Source organism: Geotrypetes seraphini, chromosome 12, assembly GCF_902459505.1.
Source record: "Geotrypetes seraphini chromosome 12, aGeoSer1.1, whole genome shotgun sequence".
NCBI classification, from domain to species: domain Eukaryota; kingdom Metazoa; phylum Chordata; class Amphibia; order Gymnophiona; family Dermophiidae; genus Geotrypetes; species Geotrypetes seraphini.
Window position 1 is genome coordinate 115,870,297 of NC_047095.1, and position 17,029 is coordinate 115,887,325.

At 45.4% G+C, this 17,029-nt stretch overlaps 1 protein-coding gene across 1 annotated transcript in view; it reads left to right on the forward strand.

Annotated features, from left to right (window-relative positions):
• The window catches only part of ABHD16A (abhydrolase domain containing 16A, phospholipase), a 63,089-nt gene that overhangs the window by 44,689 nt on the left and 1,371 nt on the right, over window positions 1-17,029 (forward strand). The window contains exons 12-19 of the mRNA XM_033916506.1: window positions 2,845-2,968; window positions 4,732-4,836; window positions 6,211-6,274; window positions 8,888-8,944; window positions 11,357-11,419; window positions 12,813-12,889; window positions 15,455-15,553; window positions 15,639-15,685. Coding sequence (XP_033772397.1) covers window positions 2,845-2,968; window positions 4,732-4,836; window positions 6,211-6,274; window positions 8,888-8,944; window positions 11,357-11,419; window positions 12,813-12,889; window positions 15,455-15,553; window positions 15,639-15,685 — 636 coding nt within the window. The remainder of the gene's footprint in view (window positions 1-2,844; window positions 2,969-4,731; window positions 4,837-6,210; window positions 6,275-8,887; window positions 8,945-11,356; window positions 11,420-12,812; window positions 12,890-15,454; window positions 15,554-15,638; window positions 15,686-17,029) is intronic.

The following is a 17,029-nucleotide window of genomic DNA, read 5'->3' on the forward strand; positions in this document are numbered from 1 at the left end:
TCGCGGGCGGGGGGGTGCGATGCCGGTTCGAGTGAGGGGGGTGCTCGTTTATTGGGACGGTGCTCGTTTTGTGAGTTAAAGTTTGCGGGAATATTTTGCTCGTCTTGCAAAACACTCGCAAACCGAGGTTTGACTGTATTTCCTTTCTGTATCGGACCCAATAGCTCACGTAATTACTAAGGATATGTTAATAGTGTCACGTTTACAGTATGCAACAGAACTTTGTCTGCAACACATAAAGCTTTCGGGGACTTAAGTCGTACCTGGAATAAGGTACAGTTGAGCAGCCCTGTCTGTTTCACCAAGCTCCATCCTTAGAACCTTTACAGTATGGGATGAAATGTTCAGGTGGGTGTTCAGACATATGTATTTTTAGGAAATGGAAACTACAAGTCCCAGCATGGCATGGGGGCTACAACTAAGATTGGTTGAGCCTTGAAGACCTTGGCAATCTTTGATGAACTTGAGATGCCAGGGGTCCCCCCAGATAGGGCAAAGTTTGCAATTTTTTTAGAAATAGGACTTCTTTCATAAGCTACAGGGGGCATTCAATTCTCTTAGTTAGTTTGTTTGTTTTCTAGCCCGTACTCCCAAGGATCCCAGAACAGGTTATAACAATACTTTCACAAAGTTTTTGAGGGATACGGATAGTGGTACAATCGCATTTTATCCCAGGACAAGCAGGCAGCATATTCTTTACGCATGGGTGATGTCACCGATGGAGCCCTCGGTACGGACCTTTTTAACTAGAAAGTTCTAGTTGGCCGCACCGCACGTGCGCGAGTGCCTTCCCGCCCGACGGAGGAGTGTGTGGTCCCCAGTTTCTTCGTTTCCGCGGAGCGAAGAAGACGCGTGTGTTTTTTCAACGGCCGTTGAACTCACTTTTTGCCTTCCCGCTCGCGAATTTTTGTACTTTTTCTTTCTTTTTACCTTCGGGTTTCTTTTTTCTTTGATTTAAAAAAAAAAAAAAACTTCAATTTTTTTAACCTTTTTTCGACTTTGCCCCGGCGGGGCCTGTTGCCATTATACAGGTCTCGGGGTTCGATTTTGCGGAGGCTGTTTTCCCCTTCATGCCCCCGCAAGCCGGTTTTAAGAAGTGCCAGCGGTGTGCACGCCCGATCTCCCTCACTGACCCACACAATTGGTGTTTGCAGTGTTTGGGTCCGGAGCATCGGGCGGACTCCTGCACCCGCTGTGCCACTCTTAAAAAGCGGACGCTTAAAAATCGGCAAATCCAACAAAATCTTTTGTTCGGCGTAGCCTGAGAGCTAAAGGTACATTCACCTTTTACTAGAGATAAAGGTGAGGGATATAGCAGTTTATTCATAGTATATTAGAGGCACAACATGCTGTATTTTTTATTTATTCAATTTTTTAAACCGTTCTCCCAGAGGAGCTCAGAACAGTTTACATGAATTTATTCAGGTACTCAAGCATTTTTCTCTGTCTGTCCCGGCAGGCTCACAGTCTATCTAATGTACCTGGGGCAATGGGGGGATTAAGTGACTTGCCCAGGGCCACAAGGAGCAGCGTGGGTTTGAACCCACAGCTTTGACATGTACTCGACATGTGCTCAATCTATGCATATAGAGATGCTATCATAGTAGATTGGAGGTATTTGGTTAAAGTTCTGTCTCCCCATATTTGAGCAGAACGAACGGGAGAGTACTTGTCTCGTGGCTTCTTCTACATAGGAAAGGGGGACCCTAGGGAAATGCTGCTGCTGCTGCTGTACAGGGAAAGGGAGAGGGAGAGAAAGGGGAAGAGAAATGCCTCTCCTGCACAGGAAAGGGGGAAGGGAAATGCTGCTTCTGTTGCTGCTGCACCACTTGGGGAAAGAGAGGGAAGGAAGGAGAAGGGAGAGGAGAGGAACAAGAGAAGAAGCAAAGTTCATGGGAGGGAGGGAAGGAAAGGAGATATCAGACCATGGAGGGAGAGGGAGAGATGCCAGGGCATGGGGGAAGGGAAGGAGACAGATGCCAGACCAGGTGAAAGGAAGGAAGGAAGGAGGGAGGGAGAGAAAGGAAGGAAAGAGATGCTAGACCATGGAAATAGGACGGAAGAAGAGAGATAGGAAGGGAAGGTAAGACATGGAAACGTAGATTTTGAAAAGAAAGCAGAAAACAGTATTTCGGTTTTACCATTGTTTGTGCTAATTCGCAAGCTCTTCTGTGAGCTGACTTTTTTTTTTTTTACAGGATCAGAGGGAGACGGGACAAAAGCATGAGCGCCGCCAATTCAGCGCAAGACTTCATCGCACCGCAGGAAAACTTTCTTTTAAAGGGCTCCGACGAGGGTGTGTGGGGGAAACCCCCCCCCCCACTCTACTTAATAGGGATCGCGCTGCCTCACGCTGCCATGTTAGGGGGGCGTGGGGGGTGTAACCCCCCACATTATACTGAAAACTTAACTTTTTCTCTAAAAAAAATAGGGTTACAACCCCCCCCCCAATGCCAGCACAATCACTATTAAGTAAAGTCGAGGGGTTCCCCACCAACACCCCCCGTCAGAGCCCTTTAAAAGAAGATTTTCCTGCGGCGCAATGAAGTCTTTCACTGAATTGTCGGGGCGCCTTTGTCTCGCACAGTTAAGACTATGAACCGGATCAGAGTGTCCCCTGATGAAGGCATCTACTGATGCCGAAACTTGGATCCTTGTTGGGACATTTTAACAATAAAGATCAAATACAGGTTGTTTAAGACAGCTCCCTTACCTTTTTTTTTGTTCTCTATTGCTGCTTCCCCATATTTGAGACAAGGATTAAGTCGACAGCTTCAAGGGAAGGAACTGTTAAGTAATTATTTGTACAGGAACATTTAACGCGTTTGTCTTGTCTGTTCCCAGGGTGTGCCCAATCCCCAGAATGAGGCCAATGCTATGGATGTGGTCATACAGTACGCACAGCACCGCCTGGGCTTCCAGTTAGAGGACATAGTGATATATGCCTGGTCCATTGGAGGCTTCACAGGTCTGTCCAGCATGTGCAGGAAATGGGAAGGTCAAGGGGATAGTTAATGCCATATGTCTCCTCACGGGCTGATAAGCATTCCTGTGTCTGGTGAAGATAGAGCTTATGAGAAGAGATGTTGTCCCATTGCTGATGGGTGCCAATACAACAAACCATTGGGAAAATCAATTCAAATCAGCTTCTCTATATATTACTATATCTTACTCGAAAAAAAGCAGTATAGAAAATATTTTCATTTCTTTAACCAATTTTTATATGTAATCATTACACCATGCTCTATAAATAATTCAGATATCCATTTAACATTATTTTAAATACAGTGGTACCTCGGTTTACGAGTGCACCGGTTTGCGAGTGTTTTGCAAGACGAGCAAAACATTTGCAAAATCGGTGCCTCGGAAACCGAGCATGGCTCGATTTACGAGCACCCCCCCCCCCACAATCCGGCACCTCCCCCTGCGATCCGGCACCCCCCCTGCCTCGAACCGGCACCCCCCCCCCCCCCGCCACGATCCGACCCCCCCCCCGCCACAATTGGGCACCCCCCCGACACAATCCGAAACCCCCCCCCGACACAATTGGGCACCCCCCCCCCCCCGCCACTTCTTACCCTCATCTGGGCACTCTTGAAGATCGGCCCTCGTCTGCTGGGCCTTTAGCATCTGAGCATGCTTAAGGCCTGCGAGTTCACGTTCTGAACGTGAACGTGAACTCGCAGGCCTTGAGCATGCTCAGATGCTCAAGGCCCAGCAGATGAGGAGTCCGATATTCTAGAGTGCCCAGATGAGGGTAAGAAGCGGCGGGGGGGTGCCCAATTGTGTCGGGGGGGATGTCGGATCGTGTCGGGGTGAGTGCCCAATCGTGGCGGGGGAGGGTCAGATCGTGGCTGGGAGTGCCGGTTCAAGGCAGGGGGGTGCCGGATTGCAGGGGGGGGTGCCTGATCGCATGGGGAGGCCTTCGAGGGGAGCAATGCCGGATCTCGGGGGGGGGGGAACGCAGCAAAGCGAGTTTCCATTATTTCCTATGGGGAAACTCGCTTTGATAAACGAGCATTTTGGATTACGAGCATGCTCCTGGAACGGATTATGCTCGTAATCCAAGGTACTACTGTACTTATATATAGAATTAGCATCTCCTTCCTAATTATAATGACTAAGATGAATGTCCTGGGACATGTTCGGTTCTAACATAGTAACATAGTAGATGACGGCAGATAACAACCAACCTGATTCAATTTAAAATTTTTCTTCTTAGCTATTTCTGGGCAAGAATCCAAAGCTCTACCCCGTTCTGTGCTTGGGTTCCAACTGCTGAAATTTCTATCAAAGCTCACTCCAGCCCATCTACACCCTCCCAGCCATTGAAGCCCTCCCCAGCCCATCCTCAGCATAAAGGCCATATACAGACACATACCGTGCAAGTCTGCCCAGTACTGGCCTTAGTTCTTCAATATTTACTATTACTTTCTGATTCTCACAGTGTTTCAAACCACAATCTTCTTCTTTGTATCTCCTTGAATTCAAGTATCTTGTTTGCTCTGAAATGTTGTAATTGAATGCTGGCTATCTTGTTTCCATAATCCACTGGTGACAAAAGAGCGTTCTAATGTTTCAGTTAACTTGTAATTGTCCAGCTCTAAAGGTTAGGAATGGGGGAGAGTAGAGAAGATAGTATCTGTGGAGAGAAGCTATCATTAATAAGAAGGTTGAGTCTGACGGCCTAAGGCCCTGTCTAATTGAGTAAATTTTCTATACCATTTTCAGGTACCTGGGCTGCCATGTCCTACCCAGAAATCAGGGGTCTTGTTTTGGATGCCTCCTTTGACGACCTTGTACCTCTGGCGCTGAAGGTCATGCCTGAAAGTTGGCGTAAGGCATCCTTGTTCAGATTTTATTTTGTTGTAACTCATGGTGTATTGCATATTTGTTGCATGTGTATATGGTGGTGTGTTCATGTTGAAGCTGGATCCTAGGCTGGTGTACTCTCCATCATCCCACCACCACCACCACCTTAGTCTTCACTCCACAGTCCTTAAGGGCTGCCAACAGATCAGGTTTCCAGGATATACCTAATAAATATGCATGAGAGAGATTTGCATAGAGTGAAATGGTAGGTAAACAGATGTTCTTTAGTACCTCTCCAGACCGGAACAGTTCACTGAAGGGTAATAGCTCAAAATGACCAGCAGGTGGAGACTGAGACAAACCGTTGGCTGTACAAGTAGCTATGCTTCCCCCTAACATAACCAGTTTGTTCTCAGTTTCCAGCAGGTGTGGTAAGCTGTGAAATGGTAGTCAAACAGATGTTTCTCCTGCACATTTGTTACAAATAGCTTGAACAGCTGAGCTACCAGTGGTCCTTGAGGACCAAAGTAGAGAATGACACGGGGAAAAAATCTGTCCCCCATCACTGGACCACCGTCCCCTTCACCACACCGCCCCACCATCCCCTTCACTGCCCCGTCCCCGAACCCGCCATCCCCTTCACCGCCCCTTCTCTGCCGTTCCCATCCCCGCAGCATTCACCCTTCCCTCTTGCCACCTCACCGCCCTTCAGCAGCCCAAGAATCTCCCTCCCTCCCCCTTACCTTTGCGGCGTAAAGAAAATTAAGGGAGGGAAGGCGCGCTGTCACCAATCGCGCGTGCGGCTCCCTCCCTCCCTCCGGCCAAATCTATCTCCCTCCCTCCTCCTTACCTTCGCTGTGCTTTAGAAAAGAAACTGATGCTGGCGAAGCCTGTCTGTGTCGCCCTGCAGGCGCGTGTGTGTGGGCGGAAGCTTCTCCTCTGACGCAACCGAAAGTTACGTCAGAGGAGAGCTTCCGCCCACACACACACACGACTGCAGGGCGGCACAGACAGGCTTCGCCGGTATCAGTTTTCTTTTCTAAAGCACCGCGAAGGTAAGGAAGAGGGAGGGAGATAGATTTGGCCGGAGGGAGGGAAGGGGCCGCGCGCGATCGGTGACCGCGCACCTTCCCTCCCTTAACTGCGGGAACAAGGCCATTCACCACTCCATGGGGCGGTGGATGGCCTTGTCCCCGTGCCCACAGTGAGCACTTCCCCCTCCCCACCATTTCGGCAAGTTACCCGAGGCTAGCCGCAGGTAACTACCACCGTGTCATTCTCTAGACCAAAGCCATATCCTGTGCCTGTCACTGTTTCATCTTGCTGCATGCATGTCCCTTTTTATTTTTATCCTTCGTTGACTAAGCAGCTTCTTTCTGCCCCCTCATCTTGCTATAGGGGGTCTGGTGACCAGGACCATACGGCAGTACTTGAATCTAAACAATGCTGAACAGCTATGTAGGTGAGTCTCTGGCTGTGCTGATGCTGCTACCTTTCTTTTCATGGCCTACGCTTCCCAACCTCAAATTGTATCAGAGTAGTGTCAATGCTAACTTCAGTCCAAGCCTTTATCATGTACTGCTAACTAATTTCCTTATTTGTCATATCCAATCCCCAAATATTGGGGCTTGATTCGGTTTACATTATTGTTATAAAAGGAGAACAATAGGACATAGAGGAAGTCAAATCTATTTGCTCACCATAATACTAGATAAGATCAATTTTATATTCATCTAAGGCTTGTTGAAAAAGAAAGAGTTCTCAGGGATTTCCTAAATAGATGAACTGAGATAAGAGATCTGATTTCGTAAGGAAATACATTCCAAATAGTAGTAAAAATACATGCAAAAGATCAAGAGATATATCCCATGGTTTTAACACCCTTAACAGAAAGGAATGAGAGTTTGAGCATTTCAGACAATCTTGATCTTGTAGGTCGTAAGGAATTCAATGAAATAGCTACCAATGGTGCAAAGATCACCTGTATAATTTAAAAAATTATACTAGCGCATTTGAATTTAATTCTGAAGTGAACTGGCTTTCAACAAAGGAGAGGCGTGTTCGAACTTCTTTTTTTCCAAAAATTAATCTAGCTTGTTTTGGACCAAGTGCAACCTTTTTTAAGTTACCCTTGCTCAGACAGGTATATAAAGAGTTGCAATAGTCCAACTGAGCTAATATTTATCACCTGCACTAATGTGGCAAAGTGGTGTTGATAGAAGAAATGTCAAACCCTTCTCAACATATGAAGATTGAAAAAGCATTTTTTAACTAAATTGTTGACCAGAGTTCGTAAAGAAAGTGAAGACTCGAGTACAAAGCCTAGTATTTTAGAGGAAAATTGTTCTCCAGACAGCAGGGGTACTGAAAGAGGGAGAAAATCCAGTTTCTTTAGCAAACTCTCCAGACTGGTATAGGCTTCACAGATGAGTAATATCTCATCATGACCAGCAGGTAGAGACTAGAGAGTTGCGCGGGGACAGAAATCCCACCCATCCCCGCCCGTCCCCGCCAGGATCCTCTCTGTCCCCACCCATCCCCGCAAGGAATTATTTCCGTCCCCGCCCATCCCCATAAAAAGCAGCAATTACTTCTGGCAGGATCATCAATTCCACAGTTTCTTTTGTGTTTGTGCTGCTATTTTCCTTATGGAATCTCTTTGGTGGAACCCTTTTTTTGTTTTCTGTTCTGGTAATTAACTTATAAACCCCCTCTTTTACTAAGACTGACGTGTCCATTATATTATATGGACTAACCCTGCTTCCAAAGCCTTCCATCCCCGTGGGAGTCCCATTGGCTAGAGGGGGGTCCTCGTGGGAGTCCCGTGGGCCAGAGGGGGGTCCCCGTGGGAGTCCCATGGGTTAGGGGAGGATTCCCACGGGGACCTCTAGTAGAGACTGAGACAAAACTTTGGAATAATATATAATAGGTGACTCTACCTAATTCTATCAGTCTTCTCTCAGTCTCGACAGCAGGTATGAGTGAGTTGTACCCATCTCCCTTGGTTAGGGCTCTTAGAATTTGTTTAGAGCTCCTGGTCCCTGTTTTCGTGCCGGATTGAGCTTGGGTGGGCCCTGTTTGGGGGTCCATCCGACCTCAGGGTAGCCCAGTCTTGAAATACATGAATTAACATCAAATGTTAAATTAGTTAATGCTGGGTCTACCACCAATATGATGAAATTATCATCTGCATATGTGTAAATTGTTTCAAAACTTGTTGACTTAAGTTTCCTTAAAGTAGTCATGTATATATTAAAAAGAAGAGGGAACAGTGGAGATCCCTATGGCACACTGCAAATTGATTTCCATACAGAAGAAAAATTACCCTCAGCGTATGCCTGATAAGCTCTCATGGTTAAAAAAATCTTTAAACCAACATACCTCTGTGGAATCCTCATCCAGGGGTATCACCTCATCAGTCAGATTCTCTCCAAAGGTCCACTAAGTTTTCTGACCCCCACAGACCCCTTTTCTCTACTTGTGTATACTAGGTAAGGTCTCTTATCCTCCAAGGGAGAAATGTTCCAGGGCACACAGGAATTCTAGCTGCCCTCAGGCCCTTCTTCAGACAAAAGGCCTGATGAATTAATAAAATACATACCGGGGAATACCAGTAGCAGTTCTATTCGCAAAACCGGAAGTTACATTGGAAGGAGGGACTTGGGCTGAGGGAAGGCCCCAGAGCAGGCCTGCAAATTCTTTCTTTGGTCACTGAAGCTCTAGTCCTAAGGTACTGAGAGCACAGGGCGGGAGGGGAGGTGGGAATGGAGATACAGAGGGGTCAACTTGCGGCAATCGCATTTTTCCCATGGAAGCGAGGCTTTTTACTGTTCACGTGTGGCAGTGAAAAGCCTTGCTCCCACGGTAAATGGGCCAAATTTTTCCCCGTTCCCAAGGTTTTACCACAGTTTACCGCGGGAACGGGTGTTCATGTCATAGACACCTTTCTTGTTGCCTATGGTGAGCCCCATGGTTTTGGCCTGAATATATCATACAGTCATGTATAAACAGTATATCGCACCCTGTCAGATCTGTCTGAATCATGTCACTTTTTCTCCTTTTCTTTTCTTTTCAGATACCAGGGCCCTGTGTTGCTGATTAGAAGGACCAAAGATGAGATTATCACCACAACGTGAGTATTTTCACCCAGTATAGCACATCCCTTTTATCTGTCAGCTGTGGAAATTTATTTATTTTTTTTTCTTTTTTTGCCCTAAATTTTTCTCACATTGAATTTTAGTAATTTATTTATTTATTGGAATTTATTGACTGCCTTTACGAAGAGGTTCGCCCAAGGCGGTGTACAGCAAGTACAATTCAACATACGAGGAGCCGTTGAAAAGTTCTCAGCCCAACCAACAAAGTTAGGGGCAGTCTCCGTCGAGGGCTAAACACTTAGTCCATCGATTTTTTTTCCACTTTTTTCATTCCATATTTTTCAGACAGAACGAAAAAAGTGGAAAATCGCTGGACTAAGTGTTTACTCGACAGAGACTGCCCCAACTTTGTTGGTTGGGCTGAGAACTTTTCAACGGCCCCTCGTCAAACTTACAGTTTTGTTAACAGCATAACAGTAGTAAAAAAAGACCAAATATAAACAAATGCAATGAATGAGGTAAACTCAAAATCAGCAATGAAACTTAATATGAGGGGCCTATTTTATTACGGTCCTTCTCTTAACTCGTAAAACCTTCTTCCATGATTCTGTCTTGAGTATACTATATTCTTCCTGTATTCAAATCAGTGTAATAACCTGTATGGGACTAAAAGGTTTACTTCTGTCCTTAACAAATATCCAAACTGTTAACTAGTTCATATTTTTTTGTTTAATCTGTTCCTCATATTATTTGGCTACTGCAGAGAGAACCTAGAACACAAAGCTCAGACTGTCATCTTACTTTAGCAGATGGTTGTCATGATTTTGTGGATAAGGGTGCTGGGCTGCAAATCAGCCGGGTTTTCAGGATATCCCTGAGTATGCATGACATATTTTGCCGTGTATGGAAATATGTCATGAATATTCATTAGGATTACCCTGAAAACCTGACCTGTTTGCAAACCTAAGAGGCAAAAAAACAAAAGGAATTGACCCCAAAATATCCCTTTCTATTGCAAACGCAAGCAGTGTCTCACATCCGGCTCACCACACAATTGTTTCCCACGTACTCACCTTTAAAGGACCCCCCAGGGACCCCTGAAGAAGACTTTGTCGAAAACGCGGACCGTGTTGGGTCCTGTATCCCTAGCGGACTAGGTCCTTTAAGGCTTTTATGTGGATAACCTATTTTTATGTGGATGATTTCAGTGGACCTTTGGAACTTTGACACTTTCAAATAAAGTCCATTTAGGAACATCGTCACTCCACAGAGTTGGGGTTGTTTTTTGGGTTTTTTTCTGTTTGCAAACCTTCCAGATCTATAGTTTGAGATCCCTATGTTCAGATATCTCAAAAGGTTCTTCGACAAAACCTTCGCCTTCCAGGCAGCCAAACAGAACCCTTGGCTAGCCCAAATTCTGCTCAAGGCCCACTCCTACCTGGATTTCCGACAAAATACTCAAAACTCATTTATTCCATGCTCAAAATCCCTAATCCCCTCTCTTCCACTTCTCTCACCCCTCCCTCAAACGACCCAACTCTCCCGGTTCCCCCCCCTTTTTTGATTCCCCCCCATCTCACTACCTCCAATGACCTGTACAATCCCCCCCTCTCATGCTCACCTTAACCTTAATTATGATCAATTGTAAGTTCTTGTTAAATTTTGTTTATCTGTTGTGAAAACTCCCCTCCTCATGCTCACCTCAATATCTACATTACTTGTAATTCTAGTTTATTGTAATTTCTTATTAAACTTTGTTTAATTGAGGTGAACCGCCTAGAACTCCCTGGGTATGGCGGTATACAAGAATAAAGTTATTATTATTATTATTATTGAATTGAGCCAGCCTGTGTTTGATTTGTGACTCAAGTCTTCCGCTTCCTGGATCAACTGGGATTAAGGATGCTGTGGAGGCGGCTTTCATAATTCGTAAGAAGGAGTCCCAGTCATTGTGTAATGACACACAGTGTCAGGGTTTTAGACTCATGATTACATTGTTTCAGAAGAAGCCCTAAGACATGGTCCCTAGTCAAGGGCTGTTGCATTATTTATTTAATTCATTCATTTTATTCATTCAATTTTCGATACCATTCTCCCAGGGGAATTCAGAATGGTTTTACATGAATTTATTCCTGGTGGGCTCACAATCTATCTAATGTTCCTGGGGCAATGGGGGGATTAGGTGACTTGCCCAGGGTCACAAGGAGCAACATGGGTTTGACCCACAACCTCAGGGCACTGAGCCTGTAGCTTTAACCACTGCGTGACGAGTGGGAGAGATATCAAATACAGGGAAAAAGAAAATTCCTGCCTTAGTTCTGGCTGAATGGGAATCCCAAAGGAACAGAAGGAAACTGTTGGATCAATAAAAGGATGTTCTGAGTAAACAGATAACTGTTATGAATTTAGAGAACTGACACATTCCTCCTCCGGTCTTTTGTTCTTAGGGTCCCTGAAGATGTCTTGTCTAACCGAGGAAATAACTTACTCCTGCGTCTCCTGCAGCATAGGTGAGTTCTAGCTCACCTGCAGAGGAAGGAATCTATCACTCCAAGAGCACTGAAGTCCTAGAGCTAGGTTCTCTACTCCAGGAGATCTGAAGTCCTAGAGCTAGGTTCTCGACTCCAGGAGATCTGAAGTCCTAGAGCTAGGTTCTCGACTCCAGGAGATCTGAAGTCCTAGAGCTAGGTTCTCGACTCCAGGAGATCTGAAGTCCTAGAGCTAGGTTCTCGACTCCAGGAGATCTGAAGTCCTAGAGCTAGGTTCTCGACTCCAGGAGATCTGAAGTCCTAGAGCTAGGTTCTCGACTCCAGGAGATCTGAAGTCCTAGAGCTAGGTTCTCGACTCCAGGAGATCTGAAGTCCTAGAGCTAGGTTCTCGACTCCAGGAGATCTGAAGTCCTAGAGCTAGGTTCTCGACTCCAGGAGATCTGAAGTCCTAGAGCTAGGTTCTCGACTCCAGGAGATCTGAAGTCCTAGAGCTAAGTTCTCGACTCCAGGAGATCTGAAGTCCTAGAGCTAGGTTCTCGACTCCAGGAGATCTGAAGTCCTAGAGCTAGGTTCTCGACTCCAGGAGATCTGAAGTCCTAGAGCTAGGTTCTCGACTCCAGGAGATCTGAAGTCCTAGAGCTAGGTTCTCGACTCCAGGAGATCTGAAGTCCTAGAGCTAGGTTCTCGACTCCAGGAGATCTGAAGTCCTAGAGCTAGGTTCTCGACTCCAGGAGATCTGAAGTCCTAGAGCTAGGTTCTCGACTCAAGTCTTTGAGGCTTGTTATTCATGACATGTACAATACATTTTCAGTCAGTCTATGTGTATATGCTTTGTTCAATACTGAGTCCAGAAGGCAATATGTCAAGTTTTTTGGCAAATAAGAAACTGATAGAAGACATAACAGTATAATTTTTCTTCAGCAGAGGAATTGACTCAGGTGCTGAGGTTAATGACAAGATCTGGTGGTTGGGAAGAGGTCCTTTGCTTTATTACTGCAATTTGGAATTGGTTGCAGAAGTACAGTCTGTAGTTTTACTTTCTCCACTGCATTCTCATTACCATAGAGGAGAGCAATAGAAGTTAGACCCTCGTATGAAGGTTGGACTCGAGGGAAACCTGGGGTTGGTTTGTTTGTTCTCAGTTTAAACCCTTGCAATGCAGTGGGCAACTGGCATTGCTTCCTCACGGAGCAAGTTCTCCCCCCCCCCCAGCCCCGCTGGATCCAGGACAGATATGTAGCTCTCAGCTAAATTTTGAAATTAAATCCTTCCTTTGCATTAGCGGCTGTTAAGGGAGACTTTGCAGCCTTTGTTTATGATATGCACCAGTGGAAAACAGCAAAACTCACTTTATGTGCCATGTTTTTGTTGCTGTTTACTCTGCATCCCTTCTCTTTCTTTGCTCTCTCTCCAGGTACCCCAAGGTCATGACAGAAGAAGTAGCGGGTGTGGTGTGGGAATGGCTGGGGACATCCAGCTCTGTGGATGAAGGTAAGCATAATTTCTTTAAAGGCCGAAGGGCATTCACAAGCACCTAAGAATAGAAAAGAGACGGCTGAGGGGAGATATGATTGAAGTCTACAAAATCCTGAGTGGAGTAGAACAGGTACAAGTGGATTAATTTTTCACTTCCCATCAAAAATTTAAAAAACTAGGGGACACTCAATGAAGTTACAGGGAAATACTTTTAAAATCAATAGGAGGAAATATTTTTTCACTCAGAGAACAGTTAAGCTCTGGAACGCGTTGCCAGATGTTGTGGTAAGAGCGGATAGCATAGCTGGTTTGGACCAGTTCCTGGAGGAAAAGTCCATAGTCTGTTATTGAGAAAGAGATGGGGGAAGCCACTGCTTGCCTTGGATCGGTAACATGGAATGTTGCTACTCCTTGGGTTTTAGCCAGATACTAGGGACCTGGATTGGCCACCGTGAGAACGGGCTACTGGGCTTAATGGACCATCGCTCTGACCCAGTAAAGCTATTCTTATGTTCTTAGGAAATGAAGGTGATTGGCTGGAGTCTCTAGCCTTGTTTTGGGAAAGAGGAACAAGAGCAGTAGGAATAGGATTGAAAGGCTGTAGTGGTGCAGACAACCCTTTTCTTCATCTAGATCAGGGGTGTCAAAGTCCCTCCTCGAGGGCCGCAATCCAGTCGGGTTTTCAGGATTTCCCCAATTGAATATGCATGAGATCTATTTGCATGCACTGCTTTCATTGTATGCTAAAAGATCTCATGCATATTCATTGAGGAAATCCTGAAAACCCGACTGGAATGCGGCCCTCGAGGAGGGACTTTGACACCCCTGGTTTATATGAATTTATTCAGGTACTCAAGCATTTTTTTTCTTTCCTGTACTGGCGGGCTCGCAGTCTATCTAATGTACCTGGGGCAATGGGATGTGCTGGAGCTACATCACTTTTTATATAACTCAGAAATGGCCACATATATAAGATGGAGCGTACATTTGCAACACAAAAAGGAACCCAAGCACAGTACCGGGTAAAGCTTTGGATTCTCGCCCAGAAATAGCTAAGAAGAAGAAAAAAAAAAAAAAAAAAAAATTTTTTTTAATTGAATCAGGTTGGGCAGACTGGATGGACCATTCGGGTCTTTATCTGCCGTCATCTACTATGTTACTATATTGATAAGTCCAAGAAGATTTGGGGACCATTAACAGATTTTTGTAATGACTGATATAATTTTTTCCCATAATAAGATAATGGTTAAAGGAGGGGAGGGAGGGGTGGGGTTTATTCTCTTTATCATAAAATATAAATAAATTATCATAATAGTTGTTATATCATATGCAACTAACAAAATAAGGGGAGGGAAAGGGATTCATAATTAAATAATAGTTGATAAAATCATTATATTATATATGATGTCTAAAATTATAATAAGGATAATATAAGATATGTGGTATATAAGTATGTTATGGCGATAGCAAGTGTATTTTTAAGATAATTGTATGAAAGGGTATAACACACTTCTTGTTATATGAAAAAATCAATAAAAATGTTAAAAATCAAAAAAAAATAACTCAGAAATGGGCGATGATAAAGGAAAAGGATTTGGATTTAACTTGGACCTTTTCAGTAGTAGCTCAAGACAAGTTACAATCAAGTACAGGAAATATTTCCTTGTCCCCGGAAGATTCAATCTGTCTGTATTTGAGGCAGTGGAGGGTTCATTGACCTGTCTTAGTTCATAAGGAGCTTGGTGGGATTTAAGCTTAGCTTCCCTAGTTTTAGTCTGCTACTTTTAACCATCAGGCTACTTCTTCACTCCTTGTATCTTGGGGTTATCTTTGACACAGCTTTTGACTTTCAATACTTCTGAATTTGGGAGCTGGAATGCATTGTATCGGGGCAACATATTAACCCTTTCTTTGCTTATTCCCCTGCTTATGCATTTTATTTTTGTAAAACCGCTTTGTAATTTTGAAAAGGCAGGATAACAAATTTTTAATAAACTTTTCAAAACGCAAATTTGACCATGCCTCCCCACTCCTTGCCAAACTACACTGGCTCCCAATGATCTCCAGAATCCATTTCAAATGTTCCTGCCTGGCTTTTAAGATCATTCACGGCATCCTTCCTCCCCTTATCCCACTATCTTTCAACTCCTCCAGTCCCGACTCCTCCAGAACCGCCCAAAGGTATAAACTAGCCTTCCCCTCTCTACGCGGCATTCACTATGCAGGCAAACTGGGAAAATCCCTTCTTTTCAAAATCACAGGACTTTGGAACAACCTCACCATCCCGTTGCGGAACCTGGGCTCCCTCCAATTATTCCGCAAACAACTGAAAACTTGGCTTTTTACCAAATTGTAACTCTATCCTCCCCCCTTTTTCTCCTCCCTTCTACACATAAGTTTCATGTAAACCTTTCTCCTTCTCTACCTATTATTTAAGTTCTTGTAAACCGTGTCGAGCTCCATATTCGTGGAGATGATGCGGTATATAAACTTAAGGATTAGATTAGATTAGAAACTTATGACTAGTAGTTTGAGACAGTAATAAGCAGGCCACGTTCTCCTGTTTTTTCACCCTTGTAGCTTCTGTATATAGCCAGTATGAGGTGGATGATGATTGGTGTCTGTCTGTCCTGCAGTCCTACAAAGCCGAACATTCTGGAGTCTTTCCTTATAGTGTTGGTAAGTGTTTAAAAGACAAGTCTCTCTTACACAGCATAGAGAATTTATTTTATTTTATTGCCTCACTTTTTTTTCTGTCTTGCAGGGGAAGACATGACTCCAGAAGGTAAAAGGCAGCTTGCTCTCTTTCTGGTAAGTGCTATAATACTACAAGGACTCTCCTTTTAACGACTGCATTCAAACAGCAAGAAGACTATGGCCCCTTAATGTAAATATTGACTTTCCTTATTATCCTTGCCAAACCAGTCTGGAACTTGTGGGTTATGCCCATCGACCAGCAGATGGAGACAGAACAAAAGGCTGTGATACTAGTCTGATAAGGGCACCCTGCAATCTGTATTCCACAGTATTTCTCTACCTCCAGCAGATGGTGATGGTCATACCCTGCAGCTCCAGCATTGATCGAAGACATCTCCTGGCTCAGTTGGAGAACTATTGACCAGTTGAGCAGATTGTTCTTGAAGTTTTGTGGACTTTGCTTTCTGTTTGAGGAATACTAAGAGATACTAAGAGGAGTCTGAGTCACTACTCCCCAGCCCCCAGTTCACTGGCTTTTTCTTCAGTTTCTGGCTATTTACCGTATTTTCACTCATATACCGCGCACCCGTGTAAAACGCGCACATGGGTATAGCGCGCGGGAAACTGTCATTTATGTAAATAAATTTTTATATACCGCGCACACCCGTATACCGCGCATGCCGCCCCGACTCTCCCGTTGCCGCCCGACTCTCCTTTCGCCCGCCCCGACTCTCCTCTCCCCCTTGAAGTCCTGTCCCCACCCCGAAGGACCGCTCGCACGCACCCCCACCCCGAAGGACTGCTCGCACGCACTCCCACCCGCACCCCCACCCCGAAGGACCGCTCGCACCCCCACAGCCTCCCGTTGTCCTGCTGCTTCCTCTTGGCGGTCTCGGCCCTTCTGTGAGCCCTGCGTCTGCGCTGCTTCCTCTTCCGGCGGTCCCGCCCTTTCTCTGACGTCAGATACCCCCCCCAGGTAACTTTTTTTTTTAAGTCCCCTTTCCACGCTCTTACCTGTCTCCCTCGCTGGACGGCTCTTCTGGCAGAGCGGTGCAGAAGGCAGGCGTGTGCTATTCTTGTCTGGTCTGGCGCCGCTTCCCGATTGGCTGCAGTCGGTTCTTGTGACTCGCGAGAACTGACTGCAGCCAATCGGGGAGCGGCGCTGGACCGGGCAGGAACCCTGCCTTCTGCGCCGCTCTGTCCGAACCAAAGAAGAGCTGCCCGGCGAGGGAGACAGGCAGGAGCATGGAAAGGGGACTTTAAAAAAAAAGTTACCCGGAGGGGGGGGGTATTCACTCCATAAGACGCACCCTTATTTCCACCCCCTTTTTGGGGGTAGAAAAAGTATGTCTTATGGAGCGAAAAATACGGTAAGCGTCTGCGGCCTGGAATGCACTTTTCTATCCAATTAGGACGCTTCAGAACTATTTGTTGTTTTGCAAGATGCTAAAGGCCTAT